Raw genomic sequence first — 24,199 nt, 5'->3', positions numbered from 1 at the left:
GGTTAGCACCATGTTGTTTTTATACGTCATCCTGCTAATGCTACGTTATCCATGTAATTATGACATTTTCTGGCATGTTACGTTTGTTAGCACTGTTAGCAATTCATGAAAAGGAACCGCACCAAGGTGGGAACAGACCCACGTTTACAAACTACCAAATTAAGCTAACCATGCAAGTGAAAGCACCTAGTATGGTCGTCACTCGCCACCTCATTATTATTATTATTATTATTATTACAGTATTATATTTTTAAGTAAATACTGCCACCGGCAAAGCTGCGATCTACTGTACAGCACGACTAACACAGTATTGTTTGTGTACCACGTACATTGTGTATACGTGATGCACAGTTATGCTTGAAACTTACAGTATTTATGTCTTGTAATCTTTGTATTCATTCTTTGCCAGCGTATTTCATTCACAAACAAGTCTTGTTTTGTTATTTTTTTTGAATATTTTTGAAGTAATCACGGAGAGATTGTCGTCAATGAAGGTATAGTTTTCACGTACAGTAGGATATCAGGAGGCTAAGTTAGAATTAATTTTCATATATAGTTACTTAAGGGGGGGGTCAAGCTTGCTCAGATGAGGCACTTCAGTATTTCACCCTGCAGGACAGCGTGAGTCTTGTTGGCGACTGGCAAAAATAAGTGTGGGGGGCGGGGGGCTTGACTTTCTTATTGCAAAATACAAACTATGTACAGCACCAGGCATCGGATCCCATCCAATGGGGGTTTGAACGTTAAAAAGTAAATAAAAGATGATTTAATGTATTAAACAGGTTGCGATTTGAGTTGGACTTTTAGTCCTCGATGGCTTATGCTAGTGGGTTTAACTCATCGGAATGGTTTTTGGAATTTTTTCCACAGTTCTCAAGACTCCGTAATGTATTTTTTTATTCATTTTACATTTTCTTGATCTACTTTTACACCTCGTGGAATCCAACTCCATCCACTTCCACGCCTCTGTAGGTTAATTATGGTATTGTAGTATTTACATCCAATGTTATACCCCCCCACAGTCCACCAGACCCCCTTCAAGTGGTCCTTCACCAGCTATTTATAATAAAGTTACCTTTTTTTTACATGGAAGCAGTACAAAGCATGGATTTTGACTTCCTGTGTTTTTTTTTTTGGGGAGCATACTACAGAATAAACGTCACATCATCACTGCATATATGTAAGTAACTACGGTATTGCAATATTCTATTTTGGATATGTACTTTAGGAACCTCACTCCATCCCTGTTCACTGTTCACTCAGTATGCAATATTTACAACAAAGTATTGTAATTTTTGTATTTTTAAATGGTCTAAATTTAACCTTGTACACTAAATAAGCATGTACTTTTATTTCCTTCCTGTTTCAAGTAGAAGTACTTGCACCCTGTGCTTATTGCTGGAAAACATTATTTCAACCTTTTGATTGGGCTAACTTTGCAGTGTCGGGCATATATGCCTGAAGTGATACTTTTGGGTTCTGAACACCCAACATTATTTGGATCATTCATGGTCTTAGTTGGCGGTCACAATATAAGATTATCCTATTCGGATCTCGGAGACTTTGTACCAAAAATAGTACAATCTGCCGTCACAGGTTAATATTCAGGTCTCACAGTCGTAAAGCAAGAACAGGAGCACCAGGACTCGAAAGACTGTAAATAACTGGTTCATGAGTTCCAGAACAAGGTAAGTTAAACTGCTATATCAGTTCCAACACTGAACCGAGATCGATATCAGAACAAAAAATCATTGACTGTCTGCGTTTTCAGTCTTCAACCAGGACATCGAGGACGATTCCAGAGATTGGTTCTCCAGTAACATCAAGGTCGGCATCACCTACAAAGTCAAGAACTCCAATCGTACGTATTCTGTATCCTGTTAGTACTGAACAATGTGGGACCTAGAACACATCCCTGATGGACACCAAAACATGCATTAGCTAGTGTAGTGTGGCTAATCCCTTTGGCTGGATGGTGGAATTGACGGTGATGCTTGCTAACACCCCCCCTCCCCTTTCAGATATGATTGAGGCTGTCCACTGCGTCAAACCCACTAGCAATACCAAAGTAATCAATGCAAATGAACTAACATAACACGAGTGCTCCCCAAAGTCAGTGTCCCATTGGTCCCCCTTGTAGCTTAGCTTCCAGCTACTCTTCGATTCCGGCCAGGCTCTTCTTATCCCGTCTCAGTGTTTCCGTGAGGGGTCGGGAACTGCTGGGGGACTCCAGGTTTTTGGGCTCGTTGGTGCGGTAGCTGCCCTTCTGCTGGTACGCGTACACGTAGATGGCGTACAAGCCCGCCAGCAGCAACAGCAGTGCCAGGATGGCGATAACTGCGGGATTCAAAGTTTGAATTAGCAAACAGATGGTGTTATAATGCATATTTTAGTCATCATTTATTTCTTGTGTAGGAGGATTTATTTATTTAGCTTAATGTTCAAAATGTCATACTGTCATTTCATAACCCTTTACGAAAAGAAAATGTATTTATCAATATATTACTTTAAATATATTGTATTATATTATTTTTCCATTATATTTTCCAATACATTATATATTATAAATACATGGAATCATATATTTTTGTACATATATTATATATTCATGTAATATATGGCAATATATTGCAGAATATACAAATGATTGCCGCTTTCAATATATTGAAATATATTAAATCCAAATATATAATATATGAGTTTATATATATGCAATTTTATATATGTAAAAATATAAAGATATTTTGTATATGTATCAATATATACACATATATGATCTATGCATATATTGCAATATATTGGAAAATATAAACATAAGATCCCATATATGGAAATCTATTTCCTAATACATAGCATTATATTTGCAAATATACTGCAATATTTTTTTTTTCCCATAAGGGAATGCCGATACATACAAAGCTCATTGGAGATGCGGTCCGCTATTGTGTTGCCCGCTATAATCTTCCCTAACGGTCTGATGTCCTGCATTAGCATAATACATCTGAATCCGCGCAGTGGTGACGTATAAAGACGGAGCATCCATCTAAGCCCGTGCAGACTAAACAGAGCTGATCCGGTCAAGGTCTCAGACATGGACCGTGTCGAGGGATGGAATTTAAATCCCAAACGCTCCTGCTCATTGGGGTCGCCGGATGTAATTTGTTCCCTACATCTGTAATACGACGCTACAAGGGTGTTTGAAATTTGCTTGACATGGGGATGAATAGATGGATAGAGATGGAAAAATACATCTTAAAATTTGCATGTAAATGTGTAAATAATAATAATAATAATAATAATAATTGGTTACATGGGTAATGGTAATACTTTAATATATTTGGACATGTATATAATGTACATTGGAATACATCACATAATACTTACTTCCACATGTCCAATAGGAGTAGGAAGAAGCAAATCCCTATTTAATCCTGCCCCCCCCTTCCCTTGTCTAATTCACATCAATTGCAATAACTTTGTTGAATTTATGTATTCCGAATGCGTTTATTTGTTACTTTAAAATAGGAAATGTGGAGTCAAAATAGTCAGTAGTCAAAATTCTTGTCACTGCAAATGATTTGACAGTCATAATAAATAAGTAATAATAATAAGTATAAAAATAGATCATGGTTGGATGGGTGAAAACGGACAAATTAAGTCAAAGGGATGAAGAGTTAATAGTGTATATATTAAGTTTTTTATGCTACTTTAATTTGTTGAATTATTAATATACTATATAATGTGTTTTACATGTATTTTGTCATCCACTGCTGAGTATTATTTTGCGTATTGGACATTTTTCTCAATGGACAGTACATAGAATAGAGCTTTATATAAGAATTTAGAAAATGTTCATATACATGAAAGATGAAAAGAAGAAAAATAATATCACCTATTATCCAAAACAGGCCAAGGTCGTCATGGATGTATATATACTCTGAAAAGTAGATATTTCCAGTAAGTACATCAGAAAATGTATATTTTTGCGTTTTTCATGTGAACAGACCCACCTATGGTAGTAAACCACGGATCTACTTCCCATGGGACGTAACCGAAGATCGGCGGAAATGCGCCACAGTTGGACTCGGAAACGTAACCTTGTGTCGTTACCGGAGGATCTGTTTCATTGGGTCGGAAGAGAGCCTTTAACGGGGCGTAGACGTTGTACCTCACTCCGGATATGCAGCCGATAAAACCCGGGGCATTGTGTCTCTGGATCTCGTAGTCAATGTCTCCGACCTCTGACAGACAAACATTAGAGTAGGAATATTATCCCAGAGAAAAATACGTCACATGTTTTATTGTAAATGATCGGGTTACCCATCACTCTGCCCAGGAACATGGATTTTGGGGAGTCAAACCTTGCGTCCTCCACTAAAGTGATTTTCTCCACAATAGGTTCCATGAAATCAACCTTTAGCAAAACGGAGATAAAAGTTAGCATCTTATCCGGACATGTGAGTGAAGAGTATTGGTTTTGTTGTGGTTGAAGTAGCATTGGTTTGATACTCCTTGTCCCTACGGTGTCAGTCCGAAGTCCATATGTATCTGTGGGTCACATCCGGCGGAAAAACTGAGCCATACAAACTGAGCAAGTGACCACTGGAATGTGTTTGGCGAAGGATCTTAACGGTTTCCATTGGAATTGCGACTAGATCCTAGATAGTACGATGGTTTGCTATTTGGGAATGTTGGAATCTTAGACCTCAGTTGGAATCTCGGTACCTCCAAATCAGAGGCCATGGTTCTCAGTCGGAAAAGGGTGGAGTGCTCCCTCCGGGTTGGGAATGAGGTCCTGCCCCAGGTGGAGGAGTTTAAGTATCTCGGGGTCTTGTTCACGAGTGAGGGGAAAGTGGGAGCGTGAGGTCGACAGACGGATCGGTGCAACCTCGGCAGTAATGCGGTCGCTGTACCGGACCGTCGTGGTGAAAAGAGAGTTGAGCCGTAGAGGGCAAAGCTCTCAATTTACCGGTCGATCTATGTTCCCACCCTCACCTATGGTCATGAGCTTTGGGTCTTGGGTCTTCAGGCGGCTGAAATGAGTTTCCTCCGTAGGGTAGCTGGACTCACCCTAAGAGATAGGGTGAGGAGCTCAGTTATCCGGGAGGGGCTCAGAGTAGAGCCGCTTCTCCTTCACATCGAGAGGAGTCGGTTGAGGTGGCTCGGGCATCTAGTCCGGATGCCTCCCGGACGCCTCCCTTGGTGAGGTGTTCCGGGCATGCCCAGCCGGGAAAAGGCCCTGGGGCAGACCTAGGACACGCTGGAGGGATTATGTCTCACAGCTGGCCTGGGAAAGCCTTGGTGTCCTTCCAGTGGAACTGGAGGAGGTCTGGGCTTCCCTAGTAAGACTGCTGCCCCCGCGACCCGGACCCGGATAATGGATGGATGGATGGAATCTTAGACCTGTGTTTTGATGGTCCTGTTGTGCCTGGTTATGTTGATGTAATGCGGGTATCCGTCTGCCAGGTTCCTTCGAGTCAGCTCGTACTTGTGGGTAATGAGTCCCAGTTTATACCTCAGATCTACGCTACCTGCGTGGACAAAGCAAACAGCAGCTAGTATTTGGACTTCTGGACAATCTGACGTGATTGCTCTCACCGTCGGTCTTGAGTACCACAGCGATGTAGTCGTGAACGAAGGAGCTGATGTAGAGCAATACAGCCGGAGTGTAGACGGTGCTGAAACTGAACTCGATATCATCCGCCGTGTCATTGTAGCCCAAGCTGAAATTGTCATAATGCGGGTCGATCCAGTTGGCCCAAGCCGCCTCATCGGATATCGGTTTCTTCCGCACGTTATATCTCAGCCAGGAGCCCAACTCGAAGTAGGCACCGATGTCTTAAACAAGACGTGAGAAGCATTCAAGCCTTTTTTTGGGGTTAAAACTTCCAAAAAAACGTACCTTTATGGCAGTAGAAGCCATCAAAGGCGGTGTTATTGCAGTCACAGGTGTAGGAAGCGTAACCTTCGATACACTGTCCACTGTTGCGACACGGTATAGTGGCGTTGAGACACTGTCCCGTACAGTTCCTTCTAATACCTCTTTCTTCATCCACCTTCCCTTCCAAATCCAGGGGAACACCGTTCAACCGTAATCCTCTTAGGCAACCCAAAAAGGGTTTCTGGGTGAAGTTGCGTGAACCTAATAAAAGATCCGTATCAGTCGTAGTTTCCTTTAAGATAACCAGATGACATCACACCTACCTACTACAAGAGGATTGGTGAACTTCATGGTTACATAAGTCTGACTCGGGAAACGCCTGACCGCCCAAGGTTGGTAGTCGACTTTGATCCGAGCCAGCTTGACGTTGATCTCGGCTTGGACGAAGTGCCATTCGTTATCATTGAGTGGTACAGGGGACCGTAGGGTCACGTTCTGGATGCCGTCCCCCACCATGAATATGAATACAATATTATGGGTGGCTGAAACAAAGGCGGGAACTTGGTTAGATATTAATTCCAAAGACTTAAGTCAAAGTTGCCATGCTGTCCATGTACTTCTGGTTCCGATATTATAAGGGTTGGAAGTTCAAGGGTCTACAGGTCGTTTTGGAGTGGACTCACTATTGAGCTCTATCCGAATAAAGTTCCGAAGATGGTCATCTGAGTTCTCCAAGAAGACAGAGTCGTATCGATAGGTTTTGAAGTGGAAGGAGATGTCGGCACTGGAACCCGGCTTGAAGGTCGGGAAGGTGATGTTGGCGGGCTTGGTGAAGGATATCGTGTTCCAGATGTTTCCTACAAACGGTGACAATTTAGGTTAGGATAGGCAAATTGTTAGGCCAGGGGTCTCAAACTCAATTTACTTGGGGGGGCCACTGGAGCTCGGGTCTGGGTGAGACTGGGCCGCATCAGGTTTTCCAAAAACAAAAAAATTAAAAAAAACTTGGCTTTGGTTCCAATTTTCTACAAGAAAAGCTCTGATAAAACATTCCACTGTTCTCAAATATCTTACTTTTTATTTTTCTACACAAAATAAAATGAATAATAAATATTTTAAATTTTTAAATATAATTTAATATAATAATACATTTAATAAATGTTATTTTTTTATTTTAAATTTATTTTAAATTTAAATTTTATTTAACCAAATCAAGAATAAAGAAAATCAATCAATCAGTAATAAATAAAAATAAAAATAATAATAAAACGGCAAATAATAAAAACTTAAGAAACCACATATAGTTGGTGGGTAGACAAATTATTTTTTTCAGATTAAAATGAACAAAGCATTATTAGAGCCCTGTAGACATGACAAAACACGACTATAGTCACATTTATACTCTTTTTACTTACAACATATTGCGCAACTGCAGGGTCTTGAGACACATGCTAACTCGCAAGCTAGAGAGCTAGCGACCTAAACGGTAGCCTCCAAGTTATTTCCTTTAAACTTAAAAAGCCAAAAAATTACCACTTCCACACTGACAGAGAGGATAACTATTAACAGTTATTTAACCTTTAACATGAACATTAATCAAACGTAATAATTTTTTCTGGGTACATGATACCATACAGCATCCATATCAAACTTGACATTAAGCTTTCATATCAAGGCGGGGGCCTAAACTAGCGTCGTGTTTGAGACCCCTGTGTTAGGCAATCAAAAGTTAACAAGTTTAGCTCACTATCGCCATGGCAGCGAAGGGGTCCGACTGTGAACTGTGCTTCTGAGCCGGTCCTGTTGGTGTCGCCAATCACCACCCTCCTGACAGGAAGGTGGTCCCTAAAGTCCAGGTAGCCTTTATCCGCGTACCTTAAGGGTCACAATGTCAGAGTTAGACCGGATACAAACCATAACACTAAGTCCTAGTCTTACCATTGTCTGTAGTCTGCATCACAGTTGCATTGATACTTGGGGTCAATGCAGGTTTGGTTGATCGCACAACCGCACTTTTGGACCTCTCGGAATGTTCCGCCCCAGTAATAATGACTTTCATTGTTGCGGCCGATCCAGTAACCAAAAGGTCGTCCGTCTAAATCAAAAAAGTATCATTGCACCCGTCTTTTTTCCTTTGTCACATGACCAAAGTAGCGCACTCACCGGGTGTGTTGAGGAAACGGGATTTGTAGCAGGAGTAGTCCACCCACTGCTCGCAGTAAATGGAAGTGTTGGCGACGGCCGTGACATCATCCCAGGTAGCATTCCAGTAGTTGACGTCACCGATGTACGGCTTGTCAATCGAACTCCCCTTCACCTTGGTGCCGTCCACGCGGTCATGCATGATCACGGTCCAAGCTTTGTAGGCTGGAAAACGGAAGTAAGATTATATAACTATAACGCAACTTTGAACTAAAAACGGACATCACGGTCTTACATTTCATTTTACAGTACACCTCAAATGGCTTCAGCGGTCCGCTCAGATCCGGATCAATTGTGTAATTTCCAGACCAGTACTTGCCACTGAGCCTGTAGGCCTCGCATGACTCTTTATAAACAGCTGTAAAAAAAAAAAAAAAAAAAAAAAAAGTTACAATTATTCTATTCACTGGAACTGATCACATGACTTTTACACGACTTACACATATGACACACTTCTCCTTTATAGCCGGTGTTTTCACACAGACAGATGAAGTCATCCCAGGATTGGATGCATCTGCCTTCGTGCTCACAGGGATTGGGACTACATCTGGAAAACAAAACAAAAAAATATATGTACCTTTTAGCCACTTAAAAAAAGTTTATTTATTTTAGAAACAATTTTTTTTTCATAATTTCAGATTGTGGGCAGCACGGTGGTCAAGTGGTTAGCGCGGAGACCTCACAGCTAAGAGACTAGCGTTCAATTCCACCCTCGGCCATCTCTGTGTGGAGTTTGCATGTTCTCCCCGTGCATGCGTACATCCGGTTTCCTCCCACATTCCAAAAACATGCTAGGTTAATTAGCGACTCCAAATTGTCCATAGGTATGAATGTGAGTGTGAATGGTTGTTTGTCTATATGTGCCCTGTGATTGGCTGGCCACCAGTCCAGGGTGTAGAAGACAGCTGGGATAGGCTCCAGCACCACCCGCAACCCTTGTGAGGAAAAAGCGGTAGAAAATGAATGAATGAATTTCAGATTGTGGGTGGCACGGCGTTCGAGTGGTTAGCGTGCAGACCTCACAGCTAGGAGACGAGGGTTCAATTCCAGCATCGACCATCTCTATGTGGCGTTTGCATGTTCTCCCCGTGCATGTGTGGGTTTTCTCCGGGTACTCTGGTTTCCTCCCACATTCCAAAAACATGCTAGGTTAATTAGCGACTCCAAATTGTCCATAGGTATGAATGTGAGTGTGAATGGTTGTTTGTCTATATGTGCCCTGTGATTGGCTGGCCACCAGTCCAGGGTGTACCCCGCCTCTCGCCCGAAGACAGCTGGGATAGGCTCCAGCACCAGAATGAATGAAAGTCTAAAGGTGACTATAGGGGTGTTATTTCCTGTCTACAGGGCTCTAATAGTGTTAAAAGCCATATTTAGGAGCTCATAAACATATTTTTGACACTCTAACTAGTAAAATATTCCTACATCCTACATCGCACTGCACGGTGTCTGAGTGGTTAGTGCGCAGGCCTCACAGCCGGGAGACCTAAGTACAATGTCCGTGCATGCGTGGGTTTTCTCCGGGTACTCCGGTTTCCTCCCACATTCCAAAAACATGCTAGGTTAATTAGCGACTCCAAATTGTCCATAGGTATGAATGTGAGTGTGAATGGTTGTTTGTCTATATGTGCCCTGTGATTGGCTGGCCACCAGTCCAGGGTGTACCCCGCCTCTCCCCCCACGACCCTCGTGAGAAAAAGCGGTAGAAAATGAATGAATGAATTTCAGATTGTACATTATATAAAATAGTGCTTATAAAGGTTATAAAATAAATCATTAGAACTACTGTAATGTCATAAAAAGATGAAAATATTTTTTTTCAAGGTATGGATGTACAAAATAATAGTGTACCTGTCGGTGATGCCACACGTTCCTAACAGCAGTTCCGCATAGCGCCCCCACTGTCGCTGCAAGATGATGTCAATGTCAAGCTGCTCGTTGTCGATGAAGATGTGCTGCATGCAGCCGTGGAAGCGGTTTAGCTTGGTCTCACACTTCCGGATTGTGTTGTTGGTTTTCGGACATCCTGTGGGCGCAAGAACACAAACGAGTTAAAAGCGCCAACGAGTTAATCGCGGTACTGTTGGTACTCAGTTCACCTCCAAAAAAGTAGCGGTCCCCTGTGCGTATGGTGAAGGGGTTGGTGATCTTCAGCGGGGAACCCTCTTCCTCGTCGATTGTAAGTGTGAGGAGGTTATCTCTGGCTGCCAAATCCACTGAATGCCAGTAACCATCGTTAAGCCTGTAACCTAAAACGGCAAAGAACAACCAGTTGAAGCAGGGATTCTATCTAATCTAAATCATACTATTATCATAGTCTACCTGCAGCAAACTGCAATTTCTTCTTCCCGGGCTGGAAGATTGTTACGTTGATTTGGCCCTCGCTTAGACCCAACTCCAGGGCACCCAGGTCATCGGCGAAACGCGTGAACATGAGCAGCCCTGTGTAGTCCCACGAGCGGAACTTGAACTTGACAAACATCCGTGGCCTCCTGAAGAAGCCCGGCACTTGCAGGTAGTTGTTGGGTCCAGCAAAGGTCATCGGTTTGAGGAGAATGTCACGACAGGCGAAGTGCATCTTTTTCTGAAAATTAGATTAATCAATGTGGACAGAGTACAGCAGAGGGTGTCAAACACGCGACCCGCGGGCCAAATGTGGCCCGCAGGATGCTGGTTTAGGCCCCGGCCTTGATATGAAAGTTTAATGTCAAGTTTGATATGGGAAAAAAAATATTATGTTTGATTAATGTTCATGTTAAAGGTTAAATAACTGTTAATAGTTATCCTCTCTATCCGTGTGGAAGTGGTAAGTTTTTGGCTTTTTATGTTTAAAGGAAATAGCTTGGAGGCTACCGTTTAGGTCGCTAGCTCTCTAGCTTGGCGACTCCAAATTGTCCATAAGTATGAATGTGAGTGTGAATGGTTGTTTGTCTATATGTGCCCTGTGATTGGCTGGCCACCAGTCCAGGGTGTACCCCGCCTCTAGCCCAAAGACAGCTGGGATAGGCTCCAGCACCCCCCGCGACCCTCGTGAGGAAAAGCGGTAGAAAATGAATGAATGTTTGATTAATGTTTATGTTAAAGGTTAAATAACTGTTAATAGTTATCCTCTCTATCTGTGTGGAAGTGGTAAGTTTTTGCCTTTTTATGTTTAAAGAAAATAACGTTTAGGTCGCTAGCTCTACAGCTTGTGGTTACTTAAGTTTTTATTATTTGCCGTTTTATTATTATTATTATATTTATTTATTTATTTATTACTGATTGATTGATTTTCTTTATTCTTGATTTGTTTATTTATTTTTCATCTTATTTTGTGTAGAAAAATAAAAAGTAAGATATTTGAGAACAGTGGAATGTTTTATCAGAGCTTTTCTTGTAGAAAATTGGAACCAAAGCAAAGTTTTTTTTATTTTTTTGTTTTTAATAAATGCGTTTTTTTTTTAAAACCTGATGCGGCCCAGTCTCACCCAGACCGGAGCTCCAGTGATCCCCAAGTAAATTGAGTTTGAGACCCCTGGCCTACAGTGTAGTCTCCTGATGAGGTACCTTTCTTGGTATAACGATGTCTTCGTCTTCTCTCTTCGCCTTGTAGATGATATTGACGTCATTGATGAAGACGTTCTCCAGGCAGCCACGGAAATTCGGCGTGGTGGGCAGGTGAGGCATGTTTGGTTCTATCACTCCGCCGACATACAACTGACAAAACACACCCAAAAGACGTTGTCCGAGGTATCTTAAGGAGCACGACTCCCAAGATGCCGGCCTACCTTATTGTCCAGATCCAAGTGACTGAATTCTCCGTTACAGATGGCCGTGACTGTGTGGCTGTCTACCGTGAAGTTTACCTGTCGACCAGAGCGCTTGATCGTGACGTAGTGCCAGTGGAGATTATCCAAAAGGCTTCCAGCCACCAGAGTCGTGCGACCATCAGTTTTATGTATGACGCTGCTTCCTGAAAGAAAAGAGGTAGGAATTTCAGCTTGACACGCATCGGAATTACATCCTAATGCTTTTTTTGTGCAGGAAAAATAGTGAAAATAGTCATTTTTTGTAATTTTATACCGAGGCCGATATGCAGGTATAGACGTCCTCGCTTCAGCTCAAGGGTGAAGAGGTCTCCCTGGACCCCCTCGCTGTGTAGCAGCAATCCGTCCTGCTCCAGTGTTTTAAAGTTTATGGCAATGTGGTCATTGAGTGTTCGGGACCTCTTCCCGGGATACTCATAGACCACTGAGTCATCCCCATTGTACTGCAGTACATAAGAATCTGGGGGAATAGAACGTACTTTAACTAAGGACTAAAGGATTAAGGGGTGTTTAGAAAATGTTAATGTTAAGAGAGTTCAACTACTTTTTGTACAAAATCTGAATAAGGTGTCAAGTGAGTGTTTATGCTGTCAATTTACCATAATGGCATCCAAACAGCTCCAGCCTCACGCCGATCTTCCCTCCGTTCTCTGTGTTCCACGCCAAAGGCAGCAGGCGAATGTGTTTTGCGGTAAAGGCATAATGGAAGACATTCCTCTTCACCTGATAATAATTCCAGTTTCCAGGCAGGGTCTGCAAACATGAGGATAAGGCGAGGGAGAGTTATTGAGTTTGTTGGCGCCTTGTTAAGACACTGGAGATGAGATGAGCTTTGGCAGTGTTGTTAGAGATAATGAACATTCTGTAGTCCGCTACCGAGGGCGATGGCGACAATAAAACGCCTCTTGACTGAAGATTATATTGACTTCCCTCCAAAAAACACAATCTTAACAAGTGATCCTAGGGCCATTTTCCCTATGTACAATCTCTGATACTAGTCTGGTTTTGGCTGTATAGACAAATACAGTATAGCAGGGGTCTCAAACATGCCAAATGTGGCCCGCAGGACACTAGTTTGAGGCCCCCCGCCTTGATATGGAAGTTTAATGTCAGTGCAGGCCCGCTCAAGTTTGATATGGATGCTGTATGGTATCATGTACCCAGAAAAAAATTATTACTTTTGATTAATGTTCATGTTAAAGGTTAAATAACTGTTAATAGTTATCCTCCCTATCCGTGTGGAAGTGGTAAGTTTTGGCTATTTAAGTTTAAAGGAAATAACTTGAAGGCTACCGTTTAGGTCGCTAGCTCTTTAGTTTAGCGAGTTAGCATGTGTCTCAATACCGTGCAGTTGCGCAATATGTTGTAAATAGAGTATAAATGTGACTATAGTCGTGTTTTGTCATGTCTACAGGGCTCTAATAATGCTTTGTTCATTTTAATCTGAAAAAAATTATTTGTCTACCCACCAACTATATGTGGTTTCTTAAGTTTTTATTATTTGCCGTTTTATTATTATTATTATTATTATTATTATTATTATTATATTTATTTATTACTGATTGATTTTTTTTATTCTTGATTTGTTTATTTATTTTTCATCTTATTTTGGGCAGAAAAATAAAAATTAAGATATGTGAGAACAGTGGAATGTTTTATCAGAGCTTTTATTGTCGAAAATCGGAACCAAAGCACTAAAAAAGTTTGTATATTTTTCTGTTTTTAATAAATGCATTTTTTTTTTTTTTGGAAAACCTGATGCAGCCCAGCCTTGCCCAGACCCTAGCTCCAGTGGCCCCCCAGGTAAATTGAGTTTGAGACCCCTGCAGTATAGGAACCTGTTGACACTTTTTGTGACCATTAGAGATGCGAATCCATAGAGACCTGTGATCTGAGTCGTACGAGCCATGACAGTTGGGATAAACCAACTGGTCCATAGTGACCGCGGTCATACGAGGCGCAATTCAACAGACTCCCTTTAAACCCCATGCCGGTAGTCCTGTTCTGGTTCAGATCTTGATCATAGGAGATGGATAGTGCAAGAACATTGACAGATGGATCGGATGGTAACGAACAGAGAGGTTAAACAAAAGGCAAAGCTTTAAATTTACAGATCGATTGACAGAACATTCCCTATGACCTGATCTAATGACTAGTGTGTCCTTCTCAGCACCTCAGAATGGGGTGAGGACCAGGTACTCGAGTGGATCAGGAGACAGTTACAGCATCTACAATCAATACCTCCTGATATACATTCCCGTTTTGGCATACCCAATCATTGGGAACATATCTAGGTAGACCTGGGACATGCTGAAGGGACTAAACTTGGGAATGCCCGAGTTTCCTTTAGTGGAAGGTACCTAGGAACAGGCCAAACATCCCAATCTGGACATGGACTATCTGCAGTATCAGTGGAAGAAAATGGCTGAACTAGTAATGCACTAAGGTCCAAAAATGTCATGTAAACATCCCTGGGATACCCACAGAGTTGCCTCCTTTCATGATGTATGGCGTCCAGGAATCCGGCCTGTCCCCATAGAGAAGGGTGTACTTTGTGACCCAGTCGTACGAGTTGAAGGTGCCCTGGGTGGCGATGGCCCTCAGGCGGTACTTTCTGCCAAGATCCACCTGCAGCCATGGCTGTCGATCCCTGGGTGACGGCGACCAGCCGCTGCTACCTAGGGTACAAAGAAAGGAATTAGTGTTTATACATGATAAGTTTAGAATATGCCGAAGACTCACCATACAACTTGGCGAAATTGGCGGAGTAGAGGAAGTTATATCTGGAGGAGGCCAGGAAGGACGAGGCGTACAAGCCAGACACCAGCGGGTCCACACATTCTTCTGCAGACAAATCAAATACGATAGCCGGGTCACAAGTTATTAAATAAATGACTTTGCCAGACGCTTTTAATGAAAATCGAAGTCGTGAGCGGTGGCGCCCAGCCTGATAAGTAGAATACATTTTGGATTTTAATTAGCGCATGCTATGTCAAACTAAATGGTCATTTAGCTCATCTTAAATGTTTGACACTAATAGGAATGCATGGTTGTAGATGACTACAATGTATATAATGTCATTATCGTGATTAGAAATACTAATATGTGCAATTTGTTTTTCAATTGCAGATTCTCCAACCCTTGGACAAAAATATATTGAAACAGGAGAAACCATTTTTGGCGTTCTTGACATCCTTCATCATCATTTCATATTCCAGGTATTCCTCAAAAAACATGTTTTTGATATCATGCTATTCACATTTTTAATTTACCTTTTATACATTTCAAGAAATTTTTGTTTTTGTGTTACTACCCCAACCTTCCATAAGTGGGTCAAAAATGACCCGGTCAGGTTTTTTTCTTGAAATATTTTTGTAATGAAAAATTGTTATTCTATATTCCAGGTATTCCTCAAAAAACATATTTTGATATCATGCCATTCACATTTTTAACTTATGCAACACACAATGGATCCTCACATTTTCTATTGTTGTGTGGGGTCATTTTCTTTTCCAAAGATGGAAAAAAAGTGAAAAATTAACATGAAATCCTTCTTGTGTGGTCCTAAATATAATACTAAATATCATACAAGTGATTATTCCTAACCAAAATGGCAAAATTGGCATAAAAACGCATTAATTCTAGTATGGGTCCAGTCACTCGTGCATCTAAGGGTTAATAGGTGACAGCATCGTTTGCATCCAATTGGTTCACAACACAAGGTGAGTTGCCTTTGACTATTTGAAAACCTCAAACATTCTACTCCAGGGGTCTCAAACACACGGCCCGCGGGCCAAATGTGGCCCGCAGGACACTAGTTTGAGGCCCCCGCCTTGATATAAAAATTTAATGTTAGTGCGGCCCGCGCAAGTTTGATTAATGTTCATGTTAAAGGTTAAATAACTGTTAATAGTTATCCTCCCTATCAGTGTGGAAGTGGTAAGTTTTTTTTTTCTGTTTTTATTAAATGTGTTTGTTTTTTTGTTTTTTTTTTGAAAACCTGATGTCTCGCCCAGACCCTAGCTCCAGTGGCCCCCCAAGTAAATTGAGTTTGAGACCCCTGCTCTACTCCATCTCTTGTGTCAGAGTTGTGACTAGATGTGCCACGCCTTCTCCTTGAGCTGCCAAAAGTATTTGATTTAAAATGTAACTACTGGATGCAAATAGCCGGGATTGGCGTCCACCCTGCAGAGGGGGGGGGGTCATTGTTCTGTGTCACGTTCAGGTGAATGAAACATGCCCGGCAAGGTTAATGTGACCTTCCTTGCTGCACACCGCCTCCCACGCCTCTGTGCCATCAGACACATTGCCATGCTGCAGATGGCTGACGACGGTGCTCACGTTACCGCACAGCCGGAAACAACAACCATTGCAAGTTGTGCTGAATCAGGAAATCAGGAATATCAGGAGTATTGAATGACATAGTGACCAAATCCAGCATTCACCTATTGAGCATTTTCCTTTCCTCCATGTTATTTCATACAGCAGTGGCTACCACCCCCACCCTAGTCCCCACTCCTTGTACATGCATAGTCACCCTCCATCCTCATCCCTATTCATTCGCAGGCATCTGCGGTGTGGAGGAAACAGTGTGGCCACATTTAGAGCGCCGGCTCCGTTTGTGCTGACTCATCAGTCTGCTGCTATATGAGTGTGGGACGGGCCGACCCGGCGGACACGCACTCTCCTGCAGCAGCACTTTGCAGGGAGGAGGAGGTGGAGGAGGGAGAGGGCGGGAGGCGATGTGTGACGACAGTGAAGATTCAACAAAGTCACTGACTGAGACGTTTCTGCACATTAGACATATGGCAGCTTTTCAAAGGTACTATACACGAGTAGTTATGTACTAGTACTATGCACTATGCAGCCTTTCTTATCACTGTAGCAATATAGCCAATATATAGTATGGACATTAGGCAGCATTTCTCATCACTATTGCCACAAAGGGCTTTTCTAGTCAGTACTGTAAACTGCCTTTTAATGACTCTTTGCAGGATAGACAGCCTTTCTAGTCGTTACTGGCACGGTAGGCAGCCTTTCTCGTCGCTATTGGCACTGTTGGCAGCCTTTCTAGTCGCTATTGGCACTCTAGGCAGCCTTTCTAGTCGCTATTGCCACTGTAGGCAGCCTATCTAGTTGCTATTGGCACTGTAAGCAGCCTTTCTAGTCACTAATGGCACTATATGCAGCCTTTCTAGTTGCTATTGGCGCTGTAGGCAGCCTTTCTAGTTGCTATCGGTACAGTAGGCAGCCTTTCTAGTTGCTATAGGTACAGTAGGCAGCCTTTCTAGTCGCTTTTGGCACTGTAGGCAGCCTTTCTTGTCGCTTTTGGCACTGTAGGCAGCCTTTCTTGTTGTTATTGGCACTGTAGGCAGCCTTTCTAGTCGTTATTGGCACTGTAGGCAGCCTTTCTAGTCGTTATTGGCACTGTAGGCAGCCTTTCTAGTCGTTATTGGCACTGTAGGCAGCCTTTCTAGTCGTTATTGGCACTGTAGGCAGCCTTTCTAGTCGCTATTGGCACTGTAGGCAGCCTTTCTAGTCGCTATTGGCACTGTAGGCAGCCTTTCTTGTCGCTATTGGCACCGTAGGCAGCCTTTCTTGTCGCTATTGGCACCGTAGGCAGCCTTTCTAGTCGCTATTGGCACCGTAGGCAGCCTTTCTAGTCACTATTGGCACTGTATGCAGCCTTTCTAGTCGCTATTGCCACTGTATGCAGCCTTTCTAGTCGCTATTGGCACTGTAGGCAGACTTTCTAGTTGCTATTGGCACTGTATGACTGACACTAGGGCGTGCCAGATTTGGCAGCCTTTCTAGTCGGTGTTGACTACATTTCTAGCCACAATATGTGTCATCATAGGTACTGTAAATTCCCTTTTAATGACTCTTCACAGGATAGGCAGCCTTTCTAGTCACTATTGGCACTATATGCAGCCTTTCTAGTTGCTATTGGCGCTGTAGGCAGCCTTTCTAGTTGCTATCGGTACAGTAGGCAGCCTTTCTAGTCGCTTTTGGCACTGTAGGCAGCCTTTCTAGTTGTTATTGGCACTATATGCAGCCTTTCTAGTCACTATTGACACTGTAGGCAGCCTTTCTAGTTGCTATTGACACTGTAGGCAGCCTTTCTAGCTGTTATTGGCACTATATGCGGCCTTTCTAGTTGCTATTGGCACTGTAGGCAGCCTTTCTAGTTGTTATTGGCACTATATGCGGCCTTTCTAGTTGCTATTGGCACTGTAGGCAGCCTTTCTAGTCGCTATTGGCACTGTAAGCAGCCTTTCTAGTTGCTATTGGCACTGTAGGCAGCCTTTCTAGTTGTTATTGGCACTATATGCAGCCTTTCTAGTTGCTATTGGCACTGTAGGCAGCCTTTCAAGTCACTCTCGGCACTATAACTAGCATGTCTAGCAACTGTCGGCACTTCATGGCACTATTGCTGACTTTTCACTGTCAGCCATATTTGTAGCTGTTAGGCAGCCTTTCTAGTCACAATCTTTCTGATCGGAATGAGTACAATGACAGCATTTCTCATCACTTTTGACACTTCAGCCTTTTGCAGTACCCACCCGAGCATACACCAGAGACAGCCACACCTCATCCCATTTAGGCGGGTCCATTTTCCCCTCTGGCTCATGTCCACTAAGCCCATCTAACCCAATTGGCCCATTATGCAGTACAACAGACAGAAACTGCCGGCCTTCACTTAAGGCTTGATCAACTATTGTACTACAAACAACTTGCATCCCTTTGAAGTCTATTGTACTGATTCAACAGCAGATAAAGATGGCGCCATTCACTGTAACCGGGGGGCCGAGTAGCCACGTTTTAAATAAACACACACAGCGTATAGCACATTTTTAAAAAAGGACAACAGTGAACTGTAATCACATGCCAGATGCACTCCATTAGATCACTCAATTTGATTGGATCTCATTGGTACTTTATTTAATAAAGGTTGCCAGTTAGTTTTTCAGGCACTGATGATGACCATCTTTCAGTTCCCCTACTCAAATATTTATATTCCAAACTGTCAGGTCACGTGGCTGCCCATCCCTCCTCCCTGCACCCCCCCCCCCCTCCACTGCAAAACATCTGAGTCATGGCATGCATGCGCATCGTTAAAACTTAATTGGATGCTGAAATCCACTCTCAGTTCCACACTTATGACATGCATTTAATATATATGGCATATTTATGGCATATATTGTACATCTTAAAGTCCCCAAATGCTCAATTAGAGACCAATTAAATATGATTTAACATTCAAAAGAGGACAGGAGTTTGCCCCTTTTGGGTGAATTGCGTGCAGGATATTTATAAACACAGGTGATGGGACTGTGACTCCCGCCGAAAAGTGCTGCAGTGGGCTGGTCCCGGTCAGGGGCGGTGAGCCACGCTCTCATTTTAACAATTCTGAGCCACATGCAGCGAGAATCCACGCGTTATATTGACAAAATGTCTGACACAGCCGCATAGATTCTGCACCCCCCCCCCCTCCCTCGTCCTTGTGGGGCAACTTGAAGCTGTGCCGTGCACAAACTTAGCGTGCAGTGCGGGGTTAAAAGCACCGCAATGCAGACAGTCCCATCCGTGTGCGCACCTTAATTCTGCGGGACTGAAGCTACCGCTATCCGCTTGTGGCTGCATAGATGCATGCACGGAAAACCTCATCAGAGCACCAATTCATCACCCTAACATTGCAACAATTTTTATCATTTTTATGCCCTTGAGGAATCCACTGCAGCTGCAATTTGTCCTCTAGTGTTTTTTTTTTTTTTTAGCATGCAACTTTTTGCGCATAAAACGCAACATCAACTATAACACACACAAAAAATAGCGCTTAGCAGGACTTACGTGATGAGCAATGCCGCACATCCAAACAGAAGAGGAATAAAGTCAATATGTTGCGAGTCATCATTCAATTTTAAGGCTGCCTTTCCCCACCCCCTGCGTGGAAAATATCACAATGTAGAATGTCCCCCTCTCATCACCATCACCACCCCGTAACCCTCAACTTTAACTCATCCAACTCTCCTCTTCCCGGGATCTCGGGCAGCCTCTACCGGTGCGGGGACGCGCATGGGGGGTGCTGGTGCTGATGAACAGCGCCGTGAGCGCGCGCCTCGTCTTCTTTTTTTTTGTTAAATCCTTCAAAATGTTGAATGCTGTGATTCTACTGCATAAAAAGCAGCCAGGGAAGTAGAGTAGTAGTACAAAATGTATGCAGTATTCAGGTTGCTGGAGTCCACAAAGTTTCTTATATGGAAGTCTTTTTTTTTTTTTAAAATGTCAATTTTAAAAAATCCATCTGCTGTCTGGATGCTATCACCAGGCACAAAATATGTCCTCTCGTCTGAGATTTCATATCCTGATTTGGCACATTCCCCCCCCCCCCTGCTTGTAAGCCGCTGTGATGTTGAGTCCGTCTAGGAAACCATCATCCCCCAAAATAGGCCTGCAAGCTGGACAGAAAGGTTCCCGGTGACCTTGCCCTGCAGGTACGCAGCGCTCTCGAACATTCCAGAACAGGTTAGAATGATGATGATGATGATAATACCAGCTGTTCCTGTATTTGGACTGAGGGTGGAGATAGAGGGAGGGCAGAGGAGGATTTACGGGTGATGCAAAGCAACCACAAAATAAAAAAAAAAAAAAAAAAAAAAAAGCTTTGGGATTAAGAAGTGGGTTTATGGGACACACAACAGTGTGTCTGTGAGATTGAAAGCCAGTGTGGGGGGATTTGCTGTGTTTTCAATCAAATCAGTTTATTTGTAAGCTCCTCCAACAGCCCCCCCCCCCTTACTGGGACGCCATGACACTCCTGTATTATAGCACTAATGACACAAAGACAGGAAGACAAGTGGCAACAAAGACTTCTGTACTTAAATACATAGATGTGTGTGTGTGTGTGTGTGTCTGTACCACAATCTGATGACCTTTAGCATACACAACTTAACCTTTAGATGACCTCATTGGATGTGTGTGAAGGGGAAAATAGGGTTAAATATCTCATCTAGATGCCATACTGGGTCACAACAACGGTCATATATTTGACTCAAACTATCACCTATACTTTGACTTCTTGTGTACAAGATACTGTGGAATAACAAAGGTCAAAGGTGAGATTTGTAGTGTTGGGAATGGAATATTTTTCCCTCTGCTTTGAAGAAGACGTAGTTCAAATAATAATCCATACCTGACACATTTAAGGACTATTGGACTTGAGGTTGGATAATTGAAGTAACTAAGGTACAGTTTGTTGTGTTGGGAATGGAATATCTTCCGTCTGCTTTGTAGAAGACGTGGTTCAAATAATAATCCATACCTGACACATTTAAGGACTATTAGACTTGAGGTAGACAATTATGCAGTAACTAAGGTGAGATTTGTAGTGTTGGGAATGGAATATTTTTCCCTCTGCTTTGAAGAAGACGTGGTTCAAATAATAATCATACCTCACACATGATACATGACACATTTAAGAACTATTGCACTTGACGTGGACAGTTATGCAGTAACTAAGGTGAGATTTGTAGTGTTGGGAATGGTATGTGTTCCCTCTGCTTTGCAGAAGACGTGGTTCAAATAATAATCCATACCTAACACATGTTACCCGACACATTTAAGGACTAGGACTATTGGACTTGAGGTGGACAGTAGCAAGGTGAGATTTGTAGTGTTGGGAATGGAATATCTTCCCTCTGCTTTGAAGAAGACTTGGTTCAAATAATAATCCATACCTAACACATGATACCTGACACATTTAAGGACTATTGGACTTGAGGTTGGACAATTGTGAAGTAACTAAGGTACAATTTGTAGTGTTGGGAATGGAATATCTTCCATCTGCTTTGTAGAAGACGTGGTTCAAATAATAATCCATACCTGACACATGTAAGGACTATTGGACTTGAGGTGGACAATTATACAGTAGCTAAGGTGAGATTTGTAGTGTTGGGAATGGAATATTTTCCCTCTGTTTTAAAGAAAACGTGGTTCAAATAGTAATCCATACCTAACACACGATACCTGACACATTTAAGGACTATTGGACTTGAGGTAGACAATTATACAATAACTAAGGTAAGATTTGTAGTGATAGGAATGGAATATTTTTCTCTACTTTGAAATAAGTCTTAATAGATAAGAAGCTAAATCACTGTGGTTTTAACGATGGCGTCACTGAACTATGAATGGTACTCCATATTTGTGGATAATTTTTTTTTTTTTTCTTTTAGGCCACATGTGTATGTTGCAGCATGGAACCACTAGAGGTCAGGCTTGGTCTTCTACCCGTGGTGCAGGTTTGCATGGCAGTGGCAAAACATAGACCATGTTAACTATTTAGGGTAAATTTAGGGTGTTTGGCTGAATCATCATTTGTAGGGAGTTGAGAAGCACATGTGTGTAAAATTTCAGCAAGATTGGTTGAGTTGAAAAACATGGCCACAGGGATAGCCACTAATGTCATAAGTACCCAATGGAGGTCATCGGCTTGGTTCTCACCAGAGTTGTTGAGATCACGCTTTGGTCCGCCCCCATTTGAGCAGTGTGCATTTTCCATAGGGGTGTGCACCGTGCACCGGGGATGTCGCATGACTACGCAAAACATAAGGAGACACCGCCGCACACAACCGTGGGCGACGACTACGGGTCACGACTCAGATGCCCAGATGTTTCCATGTGATAGTTGTGCTGATCTGTTATCATGGCTGAGTGCTACTTGTCATAATGATGGATGGAGCTGCCTTCTGTGTGTGTGTGTGTGTGTGTGTGTGTGTGTGTGCGTGTGCGCAACTCAAAACACAGATAACGCTGACTGTAGTAGCCTGTTGGGAAACTTTGGAATTCAGCAGGATTCTCTCCGGGATGAGTGTTTATGTTGGCTTCTACCCATGAGAACCTGCTGTCCCAGCTTCCTGGTGGCGGCCGTAAACAGAGCTGTGATAGCAGCCTATCCCCCCCCCCAGGGTGTGCATGCACTACTGCATGGGGGACCAATCAGGCCTCGGTGTTGGCTCCACTGGTGTCTCAGCTGTTTGACCTTTCACATTTTGAACCAAGCATGGTGTTGACCTTTAGGCAATGAAGGGATGTGATAATCCCACTGAATTGTTATTTAATCCTAAATCTTAGGAACTGTTCTAAATATTTGGTATTTCACCCACGACTCGGGGAGAACATGCAAACTCCACACAGAGATAGCCAAGGGTGGAATTGAACCCCGGTCTCCTAGCTGTGAGGTCTGCGGGCTAACCACTAGACCGCCGTGCCGCCCCCGTTCATAGCTTTTCTAGCAACAAAAATGTGGAGAACACTTGAGGGTACACCAGTGTCACTAGGCCATCATCAACATACACATCTCATCAACACACACACACATTTTCAAGGCTAATTTATTCAAGCTAAGCGTGCGACGACAGCTCAACAAAGACGCCGACACACACACAACACACACACCTGCATGGAGTTTAAGTATTGACAACAGCTGTGGTCTGACAAAGACACATAGAGATGAGACGCATTGTGAACACACACACACACACACACATATACAGTACGTACACACAGGCAAAAGCCACAAAACACACATCCACCCGCCACCACAGCAGTTATTTAGTCTGCCTCCCAGTTTTGTTTGCCAACTGTCTTTGCTCTTTTGTGGGGCCGCCTTGGGCCTTTGTGCAGCGTCAAGTGCTGAGTGTGCAGAATGACAGTTGCACCTGTGAGGAGATTGACAGGAAGTGTCGAGCCAGGAGGAGGAATAAGATGGAAGTCTGTTTTTTCTGCTGGTTTGTGCACAGGAAGTGTTGAAGGCTATTTTTATTTATTTATCTATTTATTTTTAATTCATTCATTCATTTTCTACCACTTTTCCTCACAAGGGTCGCGGAGGGTGCTGGAGCCTATCCCAGCTGTCTTCGGACGAGAGGCGGGGTGGCCAGTCAATCGCAGGGCACGTATAGACAAACAACCATTTGGAGTCGCCAATTAACCTAGCATGTTTTTGGAATGTGGGAGGAAACCGGAGTACCCGGAAAAAACCCACGCATGGCCGGGGAGAACATGCAAACTCCAGACCGAGGGTGGGATTGAAACCTGGTCTCCTAGCTGTGAGGTCTGTGCGCTAACCACTCGACCACCGTGATGCCCCTATTTTTATTTTATTTTATTTTATTTTATTTTATTTTATTTTATTTTATTTTATTTTATTTTATTTTATTTTATTTTATTTTATTTTATTTTATACCGCTTTTTCCTCATGAGGGTCGCGGGGGGTGCTGGAGCCTATCCCAGCTTTATTTTATTTTAT

At 42.8% G+C, this 24,199-nt stretch overlaps 1 protein-coding gene across 1 annotated transcript; it reads right to left on the bottom strand.

Annotated features, from left to right (window-relative positions):
* Positions 1 to 1,076: 1,076 nt before the first annotated feature.
* Positions 1,077 to 20,429, bottom strand: cntnap1 (contactin associated protein 1). The gene is made up of 24 exons (XM_058050183.2): positions 19,741 to 20,429; positions 14,632 to 14,733; positions 14,374 to 14,567; positions 12,489 to 12,642; positions 12,146 to 12,349; positions 11,851 to 12,035; positions 11,630 to 11,779; positions 10,406 to 10,667; positions 10,183 to 10,332; positions 9,935 to 10,109; positions 8,524 to 8,630; positions 8,319 to 8,441; positions 8,045 to 8,248; positions 7,820 to 7,976; positions 7,629 to 7,756; positions 6,565 to 6,738; positions 6,205 to 6,423; positions 5,903 to 6,142; positions 5,599 to 5,838; positions 5,404 to 5,531; positions 4,321 to 4,414; positions 4,011 to 4,241; positions 3,893 to 3,937; positions 1,077 to 2,337 (listed from the first exon to the last, which is right to left on the bottom strand). The coding sequence occupies exons 1-24, from the start codon at positions 19,802 to 19,804 to the stop codon at positions 2,153 to 2,155; spliced, it is 3,915 nt and encodes a 1,304-aa protein (XP_057906166.2). The 5' UTR covers positions 19,805 to 20,429; the 3' UTR covers positions 1,077 to 2,152.
* Positions 20,430 to 24,199: the final 3,770 nt, after the last annotated feature.

The sequence above is a fragment of the Doryrhamphus excisus genome, linkage group LG16, assembly GCF_037039965.1.
Source record: "Doryrhamphus excisus strain RoL-2023G ecotype Guam linkage group LG16, RoL_Dexc_Guam_v1.1, whole genome shotgun sequence".
NCBI lineage: Eukaryota > Metazoa > Chordata > Actinopteri > Syngnathiformes > Syngnathidae > Doryrhamphus > Doryrhamphus excisus.
This window is presented reverse-complemented; position numbering and strand designations above follow the sequence as displayed.